The sequence below is a fragment of the Aedes albopictus genome, chromosome 3, assembly GCF_035046485.1.
Source record: "Aedes albopictus strain Foshan chromosome 3, AalbF5, whole genome shotgun sequence".
In the NCBI taxonomy this organism is placed as follows: Eukaryota; Metazoa; Arthropoda; class Insecta; order Diptera; family Culicidae; genus Aedes; species Aedes albopictus.
The window spans coordinates 29,230,278-29,249,549 of NC_085138.1; the positions used below are offsets into that span (position 1 = coordinate 29,230,278).

A 19,272-nucleotide genomic window follows, 5' to 3' on the forward strand; every position below is an offset into this window, starting at 1 on the left:
TAGCTGACTCTCAGCAAAACGATTGCCGAAGCTCAGCAATGAACTTTCAAAATTGCTGAGATCTCAGCAAAATTGTTGTTTGCTGATTACTCGGCTGTGCAAATCTCGGCAAAAGAATGGAAAAATGCTGATATCTCGGCAATCTGAATTAAGTGTGTACATAGGATGGTCAAAAATTCGGTCAAATTCATCGCAATCCAAATCAATTCATGTGTTCAAAGTACGATTACATTTGCTCCCTAGGCGAATACAATGTTTACATTTGACGGACAGGAAAAAAGTGATTTATTTTATCGATTGAACAGCTTTTGCTGCAATCTGCCATCCAATTTTGAAGTGCCACAGAACTTTTGCGGGTGTGATTTGAATATCAGTTTCGATAAGTCAATCTGGCGAACTGAAAATGGAACGGTGTGAAGAACATTTTAGCTAGCAAATGCCTTGGTTCGGTTGGCTTCGTCATACGCAAAACCACAAAAAATGTGATGTAAATGGAGGAAAATTGAAACGTGAAATTTAGTGTAATTACCCAGGTAACCACTAAGCATTTGAATAAGCCGTGTATCAGCCCGTATTACGCATTTAAACTGCTTGCTGCCCTACATAAGCAGTTCGAATGCATAGCTGCCTTGAGTTAGCATAAGCTGTGCTGCTCAAAAGCTTTCGGCTGTTAATTAGCATTTCAACTGCTTGAAGTGGTTTCACTTCGGAGCATACAGAATGCTTTTCAACTGCTCTTTAAATGCTAGGAGCAAAAAGATTGGGAGATATGTTACGCATTTGGCAACACATTTTGTCTCTCTCTTACAGAGCCTATGCTTCTGTTTACAAATTTGTGCATCTTATTTTTTTCTTCATTTTCCCCTACTCATCCAAAAACACCAAAGAAAACATTACTGCAGCTGGATTGGATTGGGAACTTGTCCATCAAAAAATCACGCAATTATTTATCATTTCGTCGGAAAATATGTGCCGAATAGGTGGATGCTTTGGTGGATCATAGGATTGTTTGAAAGATTTGATTTTGGATGTTGAATTTGAATCTGAAGCTGTTATCGAATCATTCTTTATATTGGCGATTAAATCAACGCACGCCACCGGAACAGCTTTAGCATCGTGGATCAGGAGCAACAGAATCCGAAGCAGATATGATTAATCAATTTCCGGATCGTAAGTTCAAACCTACATCACTACAAAAATCAGCAAAAAAGTATCACCTAGCACCGGCTGGAATATGGAAGGACGATGAAGCGGGGAATCAGGCTGAGAGAACGAGAAGCAGACGTCAATCTATTTTTGTTTTTTTTTGCTCGACGAGGCGTTACGCTTCTTTGACATTTCGTCACGACGTTCCTAAAGGGATAGCACTAAGGGCCGATTTCTTCACCTGGCTTAGGCGTTAAGCCAGGTTTAACTATATGGGTAAGCCTGGCTTACGAGTTAAGCCGAGGTGAAGAAATCGGCCCTAAGACAGCCCGTTATTTTGCCAAAACCTGCTGTGAGGTAGCACTATAGGTGCATATACGGCTAATTAGCATTAAACGCCTTGTCGTAAAGGCTACTATAATGCTGAAGGAATGCTATTTTAAATGCTTACTGGTTACTTGGGTATTCCATTTCCAGTGCTATAGAGGCTGTTATCGATAGTCTACATCTTATAGCTTCCATCTAACGAGACATTGGCATGTGACGGGAATTAGCGCATATGACGAAGTAAATTTCCCTAAAATCGATTGTCGGAACAAACTTAAGAACGGGGAATTCAATATTCTAGAAGTTTCTTAAAATTTGCACCGAAACAACTTCACTTACGATCCCAAACGGCGAGCCCTTAGCGAAACAAAAAGTAGCGGACATTCAATTAATAAGAGCGTCAACAAATTTGCTGGTCCGCAGAGTGGTGCTTCTCCAGAAGAGAATCTGCCAATCTTACAGGAATTCCATTAGAGTTTGTTTCAAGAATTCAAAGATTCCAGATTTCAGGATTTTTCTAGTAGTTCCTTCAGATATTCCTCCTTGATTTTCTTCTCGAATTCTTCCTGGATTTTACTTAAGGGAGTCCTTTAAAAGCTCTGTCAGGGGTTTCTACCGGAGTTTATTCAGAAATTCCTCCGGAAAATTCTTCAATGATTCATCTAAGAATCTAAGAATTCTATCAGGGTATGTTTCAGACAGCTGTGCAGTGATTTCTACTAGAATTTATTCTGGGATTCGTTAGAGATTTCTATCAGGGATTGATTCAGGAAGTGCGTCAGTGATTCTTCCAGGAATTTATTCAGGGATTCATACAGGAGTTGCTTCAAACATTCCTCTAAAAGTTCTGTTAGAAGTTTCTCCTAGCGTTAATTCAAGGATTCCTCTAAAACCTCCCCTTAAAAATATCTTCAGGAATATCTTCTTGAATTCCTCCAGGAATTTCTTTATGGTTTCCACCAGGGCTTGCTCTATGGTATTTTCACGAATTCCTTCAGATTTTTGCCTTTCTCGTACACCAAGTGTACTGGAAAGGCTATATGTTCACTCCAAAAACGACTTTTTGATAGAAGGCCCGGATGGTCGAGCCACATATACTAATCGACTCAGCTCGACGAATTGAGGTGATGTCTGTGTGTGTGTATGTGTGTGTGTGTGTGTGTATGTGTGTGTGTATGTGTGTGTACAGAAATAAACTCACGTCACTTTTTGGCAGTAAACCTCAACCGATTTTAATGACCGATGGTTCATTCGACGTGGAATCTGGTCCCATTGTTTCCTATTGAAAATGGTTCGGATCGGTCCAGCCGTTCCGGAGTTACGGCCATTTAGGTGTTCCGAACCGGTACCCCTGGAAGGGGTCAGACATGAAAATGCAACAAACCCATGCATGCGACCCATCAAACCACGGCATTTTCGATTATCTGATGAACGGTGAGCAGGAAAGTAGTCTCAGACCATATCTGAATCGGTAGTGTTCCGGAACCGGTTCTGGGTGTCCCGCCGGAAGAGGCCAAATATAAAATTGACCATAACCCATTTATGCGACACGTCAAAGAGCGGCATTTTCGGTAACCTGATTAACGATTAGCAGGAAAATAGTATCAGACCACCGGTAGTGTTCCGGAACCGGTTCCGGATGTCCCGCCGGAAGTGGCCAAATATAAAAGAGAACCAAACCCATGCATGCGACACATCAAACAGCGGCATTTTCGATAACCTGATGCACGGTTAGCAGGAAAACAGTTTCAGACCATATCTGAACCGGTAGTGTCTCGGAACCGGTTCCGGGGGTCCCGACGGAAGTGGCCAAATATAAAAGTGAACCAAACCCATGCATATGACATATCAGAGCGCCGCTTTTTTGATAACCTAATGAAAGGATGGCAAGCAACTAGTCTCCGACCATATCTGAACCGGTAGGGTTCCAGAACCGGTTCCGGATGTCTCACCGGAAGTGTCCAAATATAATAGTGAACCAAACCCATGCAAGCAACACATCAAACAGTGGCTTTTTTGATAACCTGATGAACGGTTAGCAAGAAAATAGTCAATACCTAAACCAGCCTTGTTCCGGAACCGAGTTGCACCGGAAATGGCCTTATATAAAAGAGAACCAATCCCATGCATGCGATACAACAAATAACGGCTTTTCCGAGAACCTGATGACTGGTTATCCAGGAAGTAGGGTAAGGCCACATTATGAACTGCCGGTAGTGCCGGAACCAGTTCCGAGTATCCCTCCGAAAACGGCCAAATATAAAATTGAACCAAATCTATGCATGCGACACAGCAAAGTGTGACTTTTTTTTTAGTAATTGAACTTCACATGTTTTTGACCTTGCTTGCCTCAAACTGGCTATAACTTGAAAATGGTCAAACTTGTCGCAGCTTTTTAACCCTCATTCGAAAGATTATTAAATTTTCTACCAAAAAATATCTTTGAATTTATTGGTTTAGTTAAATAACTTTGTTTTCTAGAGCAAATAAGTTCGAAAGGAGTGTTTTTTTATTCGCTTTCTTTAAATTATCTTTGAAAAATGCGTAATAAATTTGAATTTCCTCTTGGCACTTTTTTGCACACTGGAGCTAGCGCCCGTTGGTATCACGTTTTGCACCACACACGCAGTCTTGATCAACTGTACGTATGGAATAAAAGTACAACGTCGCCGATACGCGGTGCAAGAAAATAAAGGTTTGCACTCACGATCACGAACCTAACCGGTTTCGGGTGTCCGGATTTTTAGCCCTAGGCTAGTTCATCTCGGGACCCACGCTTTACTTCCCTTCCAAAGGAAGAGCTCACTTTTTGCGAGTTTATCGGGAGTGGGATTCGATCTCAGGTCCTTTGCGTGATTAAAACCAATGTTAGCGATAAATCAAATCGTGGCTTTTTTATAGCCTGGTAAACGTTGGGTAAGTTTAAAAGTGAAATAATGAGCAGTTTTCATAAATGCAAGAGAACAAAATCGTGACCAAAGTAATCTAAATCAATCACACCATTTTAAATTCCTGCGGTGTTAATATAAAGTAGGATGGATCAATGTGTTATGGGAATATTGTAATTTGATGCATCTAAAATTAATGTGCACATTTTGGGTTCATAAGGAGGTCATGAATCGTATTAAGCGTATAAGTGTTCCGAGCATCGGGTAATGTCGACGTTCATTTCATTTATTTAGTTCACATCAAATTCATGATAATACTGAATCAACTATTTGCCGCCATAATACTCGATTTGCAGCTGCAGCTCTCCATCCTCGGTCACGCCCAACACTCGCCAGATCACGCTCCACCTGGTCCGCCCATCGTGCTCTCTGCGCTCCACGCCTTCTTGTACCAACCGGATGGTTAGCAAACACCAACTTTGCAGGGTTGTTGTCCGGCATTCTTGCAACATGCCCTGCCCACCGTATCCTTCCAGCTTTGGCTACTTTCTGGATGCTGTGTTCGCCGTAAAGTGCAGCGAGCTCGTGGTTCATCCTTCTCCGCCACACACCGTTCTCCTGCACACCGCCGAAGATAGTCCTTAGCACCCGTCGCTCGAAAACTCCGAGTGCTTGCAGGTCCTCCTCGAGCATCGTCCATGTCTCGTGTCCGTAGAGAACCACCGGTCTTATTAACGTCTTGTACATGGTACATTTGGTGCGGGGGTGAATCTTTTTTGACCGCAGTTTCTTCTGGAGCCCATAGTAGGCACGACTTCCACTGATGATGCGCCTTCGTATTTCACGGCTCACGTTATTGTCAGCCGTTAGCAAGGAATCCAGGTAGACGAATTCTTCTACCACCTCGAAAGTATCCCCGTCTATCGTAACATTGCTGCCAAGGCTTGTCCTGTCTCGCTCAGTCCCACCTACCAGCATGTACTTTGTCTTAGCCGCATTCACCACCAGTCCGACCTTTGCTGCTTCACGTTTCCGGCGGGTGTACTGTTCGGCCACCGTTCCAAATGTTCTGGCAATAATATCCATGTCATCCGCAAAACAGACAAATTGGCTGGATTTCGTGAAGATCGTACCCCGGCTGTTGAGCCCGGCTCGTCGCATAACACCTTCCAGGGCGATGTTGAAGAGTAGGCAGGAAAGTCCATCACCTTGTCGTAGTCCCCGTCGAGATTCAAATGAACTGGATAGCTCACCCGAAATCCTTACGCTGTTCTGCACACCGTCCATCGTTGCTCTTATCAGTCAAGTCAGCTTCCCGGGAAAGCTGTTCTCGTCCATGATTTTCCATAGCTCTGTGCGGTCGATACTATCGTATGTCGCTTTGAAGTCGATGAACAGGTGATGCGTTGGGACCTGGTATTCACGGCATTTCTGGAGGATTTGCCGAACGGTGAAGATCTGGTCCGTTGTCGACCGGCCGTCGATGAAACCGGCTTGGTAACTTCCCACGAACTCATTTACTTTAGGTGAAAGACGACGGAAGATGATCTGGGATAGCACTTTGTAGGCGGCATTCAAAACGGTGATCGCACGAAAGTTCTCACACATTAACTTGTCGCCTTTCTTGTGGATGGGACAGATTATCCCTTCTTTCCACTCCTCTGGTAGCTGTTCGGTTTCCCAGATCTTGACTACTAACTGGTGCAGACAGGTGGCCAACTTTTCCGGGCCCATCTTGATGAGTTCTGCTGCGATACCGTCCTTACCAGCCGCTTTGTTGTTTTTGAGCTGGTGGATGGCATCCTTAACTTCCCTCAGCGTGGGAGTTGGTTCGTTCCCGTCCTCTGCTGCACCAACATAGTCATTTCCTCCGCTGCCTTGGTCCTCCGTGCCTACATTCTCTTCGCCATTCAGGTGCTCGTCGAAGTGCTGCTTCCACCTTTCGATCACCTCACGTTTGTCCGTCAGGAGGCTCCCTTCCTTATCCCTGCATATTTCGGCCTGCGGCACGTAGCCTTTGCGGGATGCGTTGAGCTTCTGGTAGAACTTGCGTGTTTCCTGTGAACGGCACAGCAGTTCCATTTCCTCGCACTCCGCTTCTTCCAGGCGGCGCTTTTTCTCCCGGAAGAGACGGGTCTGCTGCTTCCGCTTCTGTCTGTATCGCTCCACATTCTGTCGGGTTCCATGCTGCAGCATTACCGCCCGCGCTGCATCCTTCTCCTTCAGAACCGCTCTGCACTCCTCATCGAACCAATCGTTTCGTCGACTCCGTTCTACGTACCCGATAGTGCTCTCGGCTGCGTTGTTGATGGCTGCTTTGACTGTACTCCAGCAGTCCTCTAGAGGGGCCACATCGAGCACACCCTCGTCCGGCAACGCTGCCTCGAGATTCTGCGCGTATGCGGTGGCGACATCCGGTTGCTTCAGTCGCTCTAGATCGTACCATGGCGGCCGCCGGTACTGTACATTGTTAATAACGGAGAGTTTTGGGCGCAGTTTAACCATCACCAGGTAGTGATCAGAGTCGATATTAGCGCCACGATAGGTCCTGACGTCGATAATGTCGGAGAAGTGCCGTCCATCAATCAGAACGTGGTCGATTTGCGATTCCGTTTGTTGTGGTGATCTCCAGGTGTAACGATACGGGAGGCTGTGCTGGAAGAAGGTGCTACGAATGGCCATGTTCTTGGAGGCGGCGAAATCGATGAGGCGTAGGCCATTTTCGTTCGTCAGCTGGTGGGCGCTGAACTTTCCAATCGTCGGTCTGAATTCCTCCTCCTGGCCTACCTGAGCGTTTAGATCCCCTATGATGATCTTGACGTCGTGGTTTGGGCAGCGGTCGTACTCGCGTTCGAGCTGCGCGTAAAATGCGTCTTTGTCATCATCAGTGCTTCCGGAGTGAGGGCTGTGCACGTTTATTATGCTAATGTTGAAGAATCGGCCCTTGATCCTCAACCTGCACATTCTTTCTTCGATCGGCCACCAACCGATCACGCGCCTCTGCATGTCGCCCATCACTATAAAAGCTGTTCCCAGCTCACGTGTGTTGCCGCAACTCTGGTAGATGGTATGATTACCTCTAAACGTTCGCACCATAGATCCTGTCCAACACACCTCCTGCAGCGCTACGATTCCGAACCCGCGGTCCTTCAGTAGATCGGCGAGTATGCGGGTGCTCCCGATGAAGTTGAGAGATCTGCAGTTCCACGTACCGAGCTTCCAATCGCAAGTCCCTTTTCGTCGCTGTGGTCGTCGCCATTGGTATCGTTTCGCATTCTTCTCTAATTGATTTTCCGGTGCTAGTCTTTTTTACGGCTGGCTCGCAGGGCCTGACACCAACCCACTAACCCAGGGAGCTGGGCTTACCTTCCCGAAAGCTACGGGTTCTGCATTGGTATTTCCTCCAACTACAGTGCTAAATAGCTAGGCTCGAGCGCCAGTCTTCGCCGGGGGTGGTGTTTTTAATGGGCGCCCAGGAGATAATATTTTACCTGAGCTTCCACCCCCTAATGTCGACGTAAAGATCATGAATACATATTTATTCTTCGAGAAAGGCACTATCACCACTAGGTGGCGACACGAATGCACAATTGTGTAAAGTGTCGATAATAAACAAACAAACAAACAAACCACTAGGTGGATTAATCTGGGTTTTTTCAGATGTTCCTCCAGCAGTTCACTCAAAGATTCCTTCAAGCATTTCTTTAGCAATTCCTCTAGGAATTAATCAGAGATGTCTTCAACGATTCCTTCAAGAATTTGTCCAGGAATTTTTGTAGAGATATCTCCTGGAATTCTATCAGTGATTGATTCAGCAAGTTCTTCAGTGATTCCTCCAGGAATTTATTGAAGGATTTATTCAGAAGTTCCTTCATACATTCCTCTAGAAGTTCTGCAAGAGGTTCCTCCTAAACGTTAATTCAAGGATTCCTCTAGAACTTCTCTCAGAAATTACTTCAGGAATAACTTTTTGAATTCCTCCAAGAGTTCTGCAAGGGATTCATCCAGGAATTTCGTCATGGATTCCTCCAGGGGTTGCGCTAAGATTTTTTTCACGAATTCCTCCAGATTTTTACTTCAGACGTTCCACCAGGAGTTTCTTCAAGAATTCCTCCGAAAATTTTTTGAGCAATTTCTCTAGGAATTTAATCAGGGATTCATTCAGCGATTCCTTCAGAGATTCGTTCAGGAATTTTTGTAGAGGTATCTCCTGGAATTCTATCAGGGATTGATTCAGGAAGTTCTTCATACATTCCTCTTGTAGTTTCGTTAGTGGTTTCTCCTAGCGTTAATTCAAGGTTCTCTTTAAAGGTTTCTTCAGTAATTCCTCCAGGATTTCAGGGAATCCTCCAGGAATTTCTACAGAACTTCCTTTAGGAATAGCATAAGGGATTCCTTCAGTAGTTCCTTCAGGGATTCACCCAGGATTTTTTTCTTTGAATTCCTTAAGAAATTTTCTCTAAAAGTTCTTGAGGAATTTCTTGAGGGAACAGCTTCAGGGATTCCTCCGGGAATTCCTTCCAAGATTTCTCCTTGGATTCCTTGATGGGCTTCTTTTGAAACTTCTTTAGGGATCCCTTCAGGAAAAGCTTCAGGGATTCCACTAGTAACTCCTTCAGAAATTTCTCCAGGAACTTATCCAAGGATTTCTCCAGCAACTCTTCAGGGATTCTGGCAGGAATTTCTTCTAGAGCTTTTCGTAAACTCGTTTATTGATTGCCACAGTGTCTTCAGTGATTTCTCCAGGGTTTCTTCGGTGATTCGTCTAAGAATTTCTCTGGAATTCTTCCAGAAATTACTCCAGAGATTTTCCTGTAAGTCTTTGTGAAATTTCTCTTAGAATTGCTGGAGAGACTTCTGCAGAAACTCCGTTAGGAATTTCTTCTCAAATTCCTTCTCGGATATCTCCAGGAACTCCAGAGGAATTCCTTCAAGAACAGCTTCAGGGATTCCTCTAGGAACTCCTTCACAGATTTCTCCTGGGACTCTTCCAGGGAATTCTCCAGGAATCCTTTAATGGATTTCTTCACGAACTCTTTTATGGATTTCTAAAGGAGCTCCTTAAGGGACTCCTCCAGGAACTCCTTCAGAAATTTCTCCAGGAACTTCTCCACTAACTCTTCAGGGATTATTGCAGTAATTTTTCCAACAATTATTTGTGGGATTTGTACAGGAATTCCTTGAGTTGTTTTTCATGGCAAAAGGATTTTTATCTCTATGAACTCCTTCGGGATTTCTCCAGGGATTCTCCGACGACTTTAGGAACATCTAGAAACTCCTTCCTAAATTCCTCCAGGAATTTCTTTAAGAATTTCTCCTTGATTTTCTTATGAAACTTCCTAAGGGATTCCATCAAGAGCAGCTTCAAGGATTTCTCCAGGAACTCTTTCAAATTTTCTCCAGCACTCTTAATTTCTTCAGAAACCCCTAAAGAGGTTCTTGCAGGAATTTCTCCTAGAGTTTTTTGTGAGAGTTTTCCAGGAATTCTTCGAGGAATTTCTTCATAGACTCGTTTATTGATTCCCCCTGAAATTCCTCCAATGATTTCTCCAGGGATTCTTCGGTTCCTCTAAGAATTCCTTCTTGAGTTCTTTCAGAAATTGTTTCAGATATTTTCCTGCAAGTCTTTGCGGAATTTGCCTTGGAATTGCTGGAGAGACTTGTGCTTCTGCAGAAGCTCCTTTAGGAATTTCTTCTCAAATTTCTTCACGGATATCGCCAGAAACTCATTCAGGAAGTTCTTCAGAAACTCCTTCATTGATTTCTGCAGGAATTTTTTCATGGATTTCTAAAGGAGCTCCTGAAAGGACTCTTCCAGGAAGTTCTTCAGAGATTTCTCCGGGAACTCTTCAGGGATTCCTGCAGGAATTTCTCCAAGAATTCTTTGTGGGATTTTTCCTGGAATTCCTTGAGAAATTTCTTCATGAACTTCTTCAGGGATTCCTCCATGAAATCTTTCGGGGATTTGCCCAGGAATTCTTGGAGGATTCATTTAGGAACTTCTTCATAAATTTCTCCTGGAATTTCTTCAGGGATTTTCCTGTTACATTGTGTTTTTCTCCACCAAGGATTTCTCCATGAACTCCTTCAGGTATTTCTTAAGGAATTCCTGCTGGGATTTTCCCAGGAACTTCTTCATGGATTTCACCAGGAACTATTGTGGAGCCTCGTAACCATGGGTCACCAAGCTTCTAATCGTACCATGCTGTGGGGAGGAGGGTTCGATTCCCTCTCCGGGCGATGAAACTTTTCGTGAGAATAGTTTCTTCTCCGTATCCACAGGTGCATGCTCCCTGTGTCCCTTGCCTAGTGTTAAGTTTCGTTCAGTCTGTACAGCATCTGGCTGAAGACGGTGTTCGTGTCTTTTCTATTTCAGGGTTACTTCGAGGATTGTTTTTAAATTTCTTCTACAGGAATTCTAGAAATTTGTTTAGGGATTTTTTTCCATGAATTCTTTGATAGATTTCTTCAAGGATTTCCTTCAAGGATTCCTTTAGGAACTCCTTCAGGGATTTGGTCCCAAATTCCCTTAGTGATTGTTCCAGAAACTCAAGAAATGGATTTCTGTATGAACTCCTTGAGGGACCCCTCCTAAAATTCCTTCAGAAATTTCTCCAGGTACTTCTTGAAGAACTTTTTCAGAAATTTCAGAATTCTTAAAGGTTTCTTTAGGGGTATTATTTTAAAGAATTTCTTGAGGGATTCCTCCAGGAACTTCTCCAGAGATTTCTCCAGGAGTTTCTTCAAGTTTTCATCCAGGAAGGGCTTCAAAAATTTCTTCTTGAAATCCTTCCGGAAATTTTCCAAGAATTCTTTGAGAGGTTTCTCCTGAAATTGCTGGAGAGATTTTTTCAGGAACTGGTCAGGTCTTCCTTAAGGAATTTCTCCAGAAACTCTCAGAAATTCAATTCAGGAATATCTTAGGAGATTTCTACTGAAATTGCTGGAGATTTCTCCAAGAATTTCTTCAAAGATTCTTCCAGGATCTTCTACAGAGATGACATTTCTCCAGGAACTCTTCAGGGATTCCTGCAGGAACTTCTCCAAGAATTCTTTATGGGATTTTCCTGGAATTCCTTAAGAGATTTCTTCATGAACTCTTTCAGGGATTCCTCCGTGAACTCATTCGAGGATTTCTCCAGGTATTTTTTGAGGATTCATCTATGAACTTCTTCTCAAATTCTTCAAGAAGTTTCTTTAGGGATTTTTCTGAAAATCTGTGAGGGATTTCTCCTGGAATTAGCGAAGATATTTTTCCAAGAACTCTCCAAGGATTTCTCCATGAATTTCTTCAGGTATTTCTTTTCATTCCTTCAGGGATTTCTCCGGAAATTTCTTCAGGGAATTGTCTAGGAACGATTTATCCAGACATCATTTCAGGGAAATCCTTTAGTGATTTTTCCAGCAGTTCTTTGAGATTTATCCTTGAAAGATTCCTCCATGACCTCCTTCAGGGATTTGTTCCCAAATTCCCCATGAGATTTCTCCAGAAACTTCTTCATGAATTTCTGCACGAACTCCTTGAGGGTCCTCCTAGAACTCCTCTTTCAGAGATTTTTCTAGGGACTTCTTGAAGGATTTATCCATGAATTTTTCTAGGGACTTCTTGAAGCAGGAATTTCTCTTGGAATTCTTAAAGGTATTTCGCCTCCAGTTGTTTGAGAAGTGTTTTTTCTAGAATTTCTTGAGGGTTCCTCCAGGAACTCCATTCAGGAATTTATCCAGATGTTTCTTCAAGGTTTCATTCAGAAAGTGCTACAGGAGTTTCTTCTTTAAATCCTTCAGGGATATTTCCAGGAATTCTTCTAGAGATTTTTCCTGAAATTGCTGGAGGAATTTCTCATGTTGTTGCTGGAAAGATTTTTTTCAGGAACTCCTTAAAGGATTCCTTTAGGGATTTCTCCATGAACTATTTAAGAGATTCTTCGGGGATTCCTCCAAGAATATCTTTGGAGATTTCTACTGAAATTGCTGGAGAGATTTCTCCAGGAATTCCTTCAAAGATTCCTCCAGGAACTGCTACAGAGATGAGATTTCCCCAGGGACCTCTCTAGGGATTTCTGCAGGAATTTCTCCAAGAATTCTCTGTGGGATTTTTCCTGGAATTCCTTGAGAGGTTTCTTCATGAACTCCTTCAGGGGTTCCTCCATGAGCTCATTCGAGCATTTCTCCAGGTATTTTTTCGAAGATTCATCTAGGAACTTCTTCTTAAATTCTTCAAGGAATTTCTTTAAAGATTTTTTTTGAAAATCTGAAGGATTTCTCCTAGAACTACCGGAGATGTTTCTCCAAGAACTCTACCAAGAATTTCTTCATGAACTTCTTCAGGTATTTCTTTTCATTCCTTCAGGGATTTCTCCGGGAATTTCTTCAGGGAATTGTCCAGGAACTCCTTCAGTGATTTATCCAGACCTAATTTCAGGGATACAACGGAGATTTCTCTAGGAACTTCTTTCCGAATTCCTCTAGAGGAATTCCTTCAGTGATTTTTCCAGGAGTTCTTTGCGATTTCTCCTTGAAGGATTCCTCCATGAATTCCTTCAGGGATTTGTTCCCGAATTCCCTATGAGATTTCTCCAGAGACTCCTTCATGAATTTCTGCACGAACTCCTTGAGGGTGCCCTGCTAGAACTCCTTCAGGGATTTTTCTAGGGACTTCTTGAAGGATTTATCCAGGAATTTCTCTTGGAATTCTTAATGGTATTTCGCCTGCAGTTCCTTGAGAAGTATTTTTTCTAGAATTTCTCGAGGGATTCCTCCAGGAACTCCATTCAGGGATTTCTCCAAGAGTTTCATCAAGGATTCATTCAGGAAGTGCTACATGAATTTCTTCTTGAAATCCTTCCGGAAATTTTCCATGAATTCTTTGAGAGATTTCTCCTGAAATTGCTGGAGAATTTCTCCCGTTGTTGTTGGAAAGATTTTTTTTCAGGAACTCCTTTAAGGATTCCTTCAGGGATTTCTTCAGAAACTCTTTAAGATTCTTCGGGGATTGCTCCAAGAATATCTTTGGAGGTTTCTACTGAAATTGCTGGAGAGATTTTCCCAGGAATTCCCCCAAAGATTCCTCTAGGAACTTCTACAGATATGAAGTTTATCCAGGGACCTCTCTAGGGATTCCTGCAGGAATTTCTCCGAGAATTCTTTGTGGTAGTTTTCCTGGAATTCTTTGAAAGATTTCTTCATATACTCCTTCAGGGATTTCTCCATGAACTCATTCGAGGATTTCTCCAGGTATTTTTTGAGGATTCATCTATGAACTTCTTCTTAAATTCTTCAAGAAGTTTCTTCAGGGATTTTTCTGAAAATCTGAGGGATTTCTCCTGGAATTAGATATTTCTCCAAAAACTCTAATAAGGATTTCTCCATGAACTTCTTCAGATGTTTCTTTTCATTCCTTCAGAGATTTCTCCGGGATTTTCTTCCTGGAATTGTCCAGGAACTCCTTCAGTGATTAATCCAGGCATAATTTCAGGGATACAACGGGGATTTCTCTAGAAAATTCTTTCATGAACTCCTTCAGGGATTTGTTCCTAAATTCCCTGAGATTTCTCCAGAAAATTCTTCATGAATTTCTGCACGAACTCTTTGAGGGTGCTCTCCTAGAACTCCTTCAGGGTTTTTTCTAGGGGCTTCTTGAAGGATTTTTCTAGGAATTCCTTCAGAAATTTCTCTTTGAATTCTAAAAGGTATTTCGCTTGCAGTTCCTTGAGGGATATTTTTCTTGAATTTCTTTCTCCAGAAGTTTCTTCAAGGTTTCATCCGGGAAGTGCTACAGAATATCTCGTTGATCTCCTTCAGGGATTTTTCTAGGAATTCTTTGAGAAATTTCTTCTGAAATCGCTGGAGATTTCTCCAGGAATTCCTTCAGGAATTCCATGTGGAACTGCTCCGGAGAGGTCTCCAGGATTTTTCAGGAATTTCTTCAGGGATTCATCCAGCAAATTTTTCCGGCGATTCTTTAGAGGTTCATTTACGAGTTGAACTGATTTTTCTGTAATGCTTCCTTTGGGGGTTTCTCATGAACAAGCTTGATGATAAGTTTTGCAGCATGCTTTAGAGCGCTGTGTTGCTTCAGCCTTGTTTCGAGGGAGCGTACGAATCCCGAACAAAAGCAACACAACATGCAATTATAAATGCTTGGCGTACTCCTGTCATTTCCTTTGCGGGGTTTCAGTCACTGTTGAGTTCGAAATTGTTGATTTTTTTCGGTGAAAAAGACTTTCCAAATCGTTTTGGCATAACGTTTCGCCCTACTTCATTCAACCATCATCAGATATAGAAAGTTTGTCCCCCACCACTGTGGTCTATCATTTCTGTAGGATCTCTGTAATTTGTCCTGAAATTCCGTCGGTGATTGCTCCAGGAGTTTTTTCAAGGACTCTTCCAGGAGCTCCTTAAAGGATTTTTCCAGGAATCTCTTCAGGACTTCCTCTAGGAGCATTTTTTTGGGGATTCTTACAGAAGATCCTGCCTGCAGAGATTTCTCCAGGGGTTCCTCCAAGGATTTCTCCTGGAATACAGTACAAAACGTCCGCATCCACAGCACTTGAAAGTGGCTGATCTTCCGGGGAAGGCAGATTCTCCAGTAGCTTCCGATTTTGCCGAATACTCACTGGACCGTTTCACCTGGTCAGTTGTTTCTCCACATATTCGAGGTTTAGTTAATCGGATTTAATGTATTCCAAGGCAGTTATCAGAGCTTCATAAGATTTCGACAAGGTTAAAAGCTGTTGACACCTTCTGTCTTCAGATCAGCAGCGGAGTACTTTCCCAAACTGCAGCAGAAACAACTTCACACTTTCTCCTTGCTTCAGATCTTGGAATCAGCTCGCCAGCGATTTCCACCATTTCAAACGCATTCCTGAGCGTCCACAGCTATCCGTTATCAATGTCCTTTCAATGTCTTTTCGATGCCCTTAACAGTGCGGTCACATGTATCGGTACACCGAAGCAAATCATCTGCTTATTATTTTATAACTACATCATCAAATTCCTATACATTCTTCACCAATTGTAACACGTTTTCGCGGTACGAATGCTGACAATCCTGAAAATAAACAAAAAAGAAACACTATTCAACTTCTAAAGAAAACTTACCTCCAAACAAACTCCCATAAATCATCACAGCCAGTAGGAATCCCACGGTGGTCAACAGTTCAGCTCGACCCACAATCCCTGCCACCGCTTCCGTGTGAATCGGATGCACCACAAACAGCACCGCAGCCAAGTACTCCACTCCCCACGCGCTACCCGGCCTCTTCCAACTAACCAGCCGAAAAAACCTCGGCAGCAACACCCCCACCACCGTGTGCAACACCCAATTGGTGGTCTTCATCCGGGTCGCATCCAGCCCGAACAGCCGCACCTCCTGCTGGAAACTCAGCACCGTCAGCGGCCGGAACGATTTGTGGCTGTTCTTGTCGGTCAGATTGGCACCCCAAAAGTCGTGCCGCATCAGCCGGTCCCACGGAGTGCTAGCATCCAGCACGTCCACGTTCTTGACCACGGCCACCGAGTCGTCGAAGACGAACTCGCCCCTTCGGGTGAAGAAGTAGCACAGCGTGGACAGCACGATCAGGACGCCGTACTTGTTGCGGAGGAGAGGAAAGAAGCAAACTTGAACTAATTCATTCAACTGAAGAATGAATGACTACTTACCTGTACCATGGATGTAAGCCTCGGGGGAAGTTGTGACATTGGGTTGGAATGCATATTTGAACAATCTACATGGTAAATCCGGGTAAAACTTTTAAAAACTACACGCACGATAGGTGGGAACTATGCGAAGGGACAAAAAGCGACGCGTAAACAATTTTAATTGACAGACAGCCAGCAGCCAGGGCGTCGTCGTCCAGCTTGATCTATGTTTGTTTTTGTTTACATCGTGACAGTGGTGCCAACAAGCAAGATTTTGATTTTCATGGTGGTTTTTCTTGGTTTTTGTATTTGTTCCGCTTTTGCTCTCAAATAGTATAGCAAAATAATACCCTAAAGCGAATTATATTTTGCTGCTGCATAAATAACTGTTACCATTTCACTAAAGTCAATAGCTAGACTCAATCGACACGGGCTTCTGTGCAGCGTTTGATAAAATTAATCCAATTACCAGCAAAATATGTCTTGCAAAGTTCCTACAACTTCTTAGAATCCTTTCTTGGTTGGCTACAATCATACATGATTGTCCTATAAATGGCTATCAGGATATTGTGGGGGGGGGAGCTTAAACAAACGATAGTGTCATTCTCCTTGCGTGCCCTTCCCCTATAGTACTACAAAATGGGCTAGAGACAACTGTGCCAGTGCTTGAAATCAATAGGGCTCTGCATTGTTTTGATTTTGTATGGGATTTTGACGTTTCTTGGCCTTGTTGTTTACAAAATTTCTGTAAGAGTGAAAGAGAAGGAGGTAATTTCATGCAGTGCCCTATAGAACCTTGGATCCCGCTCTTTCGCGTGTTTATCAAGGAGAATGAGCGAGAAACAATAAAAAGGTGCCTACGCCAATGGGCGAGACTAGCTTTATCCAACCACGTCCTTGGAGATAAAATCAATATGTCAGCATGCGTAAGAAGGGCTTGCCAAGAACTTTGAACCTACAAAGAGCGCACTGCATTGGCTTCTTTAACAGTGTTGAGATATTTTCATATTCTAAATCTGCACGTCAAATTAGGCCGAAATCCAAATTTTCATTATTTTTGGTGTCCGGAAACCTATCTAAAAATCAATATGAAGTTTGTATGGTAGCGATTTGATGAATCACCCCTCGTCGGATTTAAATAAAAAAAACTCTTTGAAATCAATTTTCGATATCAAACTAAAGTTCTAAAAATCTGAAAAAAATCACAGTGGCTCAGAAAAAGGTGCTCCTTCGTATAAAATCAAAAAATCAATGCATTATTCCAAATTTAAAAACCCAATTTTGGAGTAATCACTGAAAGAATTTCAAATGCCGAAAAAATCCATTGGAAAAGCTTAGCAGAAGAAATTCAGGCAAGATTCCCTGAAGAAATCCCTGAAAAAATCCAGGAGGAATCCGCAAAGGAAATATGCAATCACTCTTCGCAGGTATACTTGAATGAATGACGGATTTAATCACGGGGAAAATCCCTGAACGAATCTCGGAAAAGTCAATGAAGCAATTCCGGGAGGACTCAATAAAGGAATCCTGGGAGGAACTCCTGAAGGATTTCCTAGAGAAAACCAGGAAGAAATCTCCGAAGGAATCCAGAGGGAGAACCCAGGAAAAATCTTGAAAGAAACTCTGATGGAATTTCTGAAATATTCCTGGGAGATATCAACGAAAGAATCCCAGAGGGAATTCCTAACGAAATTCCAGAAAAAAAATCCTGGATAAATCCTTGTCAGAATCCCTGAAGAATCCCAGGAGAAATTCCGAAAAGAATTCTAAAAACATTCTCGGGAAAAAACTGAAAGAATCCCAAGCAAAATCAATGTACAAAGCCCGGGAGGAATCCCTGGAGGGGTCCTTGACGGAAAACCAGAAAACATTTTTAACCTTTCAGGACGGTCTTTGAGGCTCAAATTGCACCGCGCTCGCGCTGTATACGATGAGTGAGGTCTTTGGATGGTGTTGTACTTTTTACAACGTCTCGCGTCCTGAAGGTTTTAAGAAGAATACTTGAAGGGATCTCATGAAGAATCCTGAGTTTTTTTTCGATATTCTTAGGAGGAATTTCAAGTGAAATGCTGGGACGAATCTGTACAGGAGTCTCAATAGAAATTATACAAGATGAAACCTGGAAGTTAACCCTTCAGGACGCGCGCTGTTGTAAAAAAGTACAATACTGCCAAAAAATCTCGCTCGTCGTATACCGCGCGAGCGTCAACTGGAAATATTTTCGACACGTTACTTTTATACACTTGAACGATTTTATTGAAGAAGTCATATTTGGGCATTTTTTTTTATTACCGTACGGGATTGGGCCGAAGGGTCCCAGATTTTCATGAAAATTATTCCACAGGCAGTGCTCATGGATATATGAACAAAAAAAATATGAGAAAAAATCAGGGTTGCCAATTTTCCCGGAAAACTCAGGTGGAAATTCTTTGTTTTTCAATGACACTACTTACTTTGAAAAATTTTAGCTCAAGAACGAAATATCATAGAAACAAAGTTTTTTTTAGAAAATGAAAGCAAATTTTCTCAGAAATAAAAAAAAAATGAACTGGGAAAAGTTTTCCACAAAATTCTCCACAGTTGAGAAAATTTGTGAAGAGAATTTCCGGCTTTTCAAAACAATGCCCGAACTCGTAAAAAATATCAAAAAAATATTTTTGAGAAGCTTATTCCATAAGCTTCAATCGCTGAAATATTTGTGTTGGTGCGAGTTTCTTTCGGATTAACGAAACACATACTGAAAGCAGCGTTTTCACGGCAGCTTCAATGCTATATTAATAGAAATTCATGTTAATAATTTACATTGTGTTTTACTTCAAACTAGCTTACATGATAGTTTCTTAATCACTAACGAACTCTTCAACTCAACGCACAACTTAACACTTAATCTTATTACAATTCCAGTACACTCAATTCCTATTAGATAATGTAGTTGCCAGTTTCACCAAAATACATCGGAAGCCGTCGCAACATTTTGGATTTCGTTTTTGAGTTTTGGCCAATTTTGTTGAAAAATGTCCAAATGTGTCATATAAGCTTTTTTTGGAAAATCATAACTCAAGAACGAAGCATCGTAGAAACTAAGTTTTTTAGAAAATGTAAGCAAATTTTCTCAGAAATAAAAAAAAATAGTATGAAAAGGAAAAAAGTTTTCCACAATTTTTCATCGTTGAGGAAATTCAAAAAGAAAAGCCGGATAAACTATGCTCGAACTAGCGGGAAATTTTCAAAAAAATATTTTTTAGAAAGTAGTTTCATAAGCTTTGATGGC

At 42.3% G+C, this 19,272-nt stretch overlaps 2 protein-coding genes across 2 annotated transcripts in view; one reads left to right on the top strand and one right to left on the bottom strand.

Moving 5' to 3' along the window:
* The window catches only part of LOC109419125 (uncharacterized), a 319,242-nt gene that overhangs the window by 7,528 nt on the left and 292,442 nt on the right, over window positions 1-19,272 (top strand). The window lies entirely within an intron of this gene.
* LOC115263365 (protein O-mannosyl-transferase TMTC4) lies at window positions 15,352-16,188 on the bottom strand. The gene is made up of 2 exons (XM_062859411.1): window positions 16,023-16,188; window positions 15,352-15,951 (listed from the first exon to the last, which is right to left on the bottom strand). Exons 1-2 carry the CDS (start codon window positions 16,074-16,076, stop codon window positions 15,436-15,438), a joined length of 570 nt encoding a protein of 189 aa, XP_062715395.1. The 5' UTR covers window positions 16,077-16,188; the 3' UTR covers window positions 15,352-15,435.

Bases quoted from the DNA above. Each gene is read 5' to 3' on its own strand.
- LOC115263365 (XM_062859411.1), bottom strand. From the start codon at position 16,076: ATGCATTCCAACCCAATGTCACAACTTCCCCCGAGGCTTACATCCATG. The intron at 15,952-16,022 runs GTAAGTAGTCAT...CTCCGCAACAAG, and splicing joins GGCTTACATCCATGGTACAG to TACGGCGTCCTGATCGTGCT.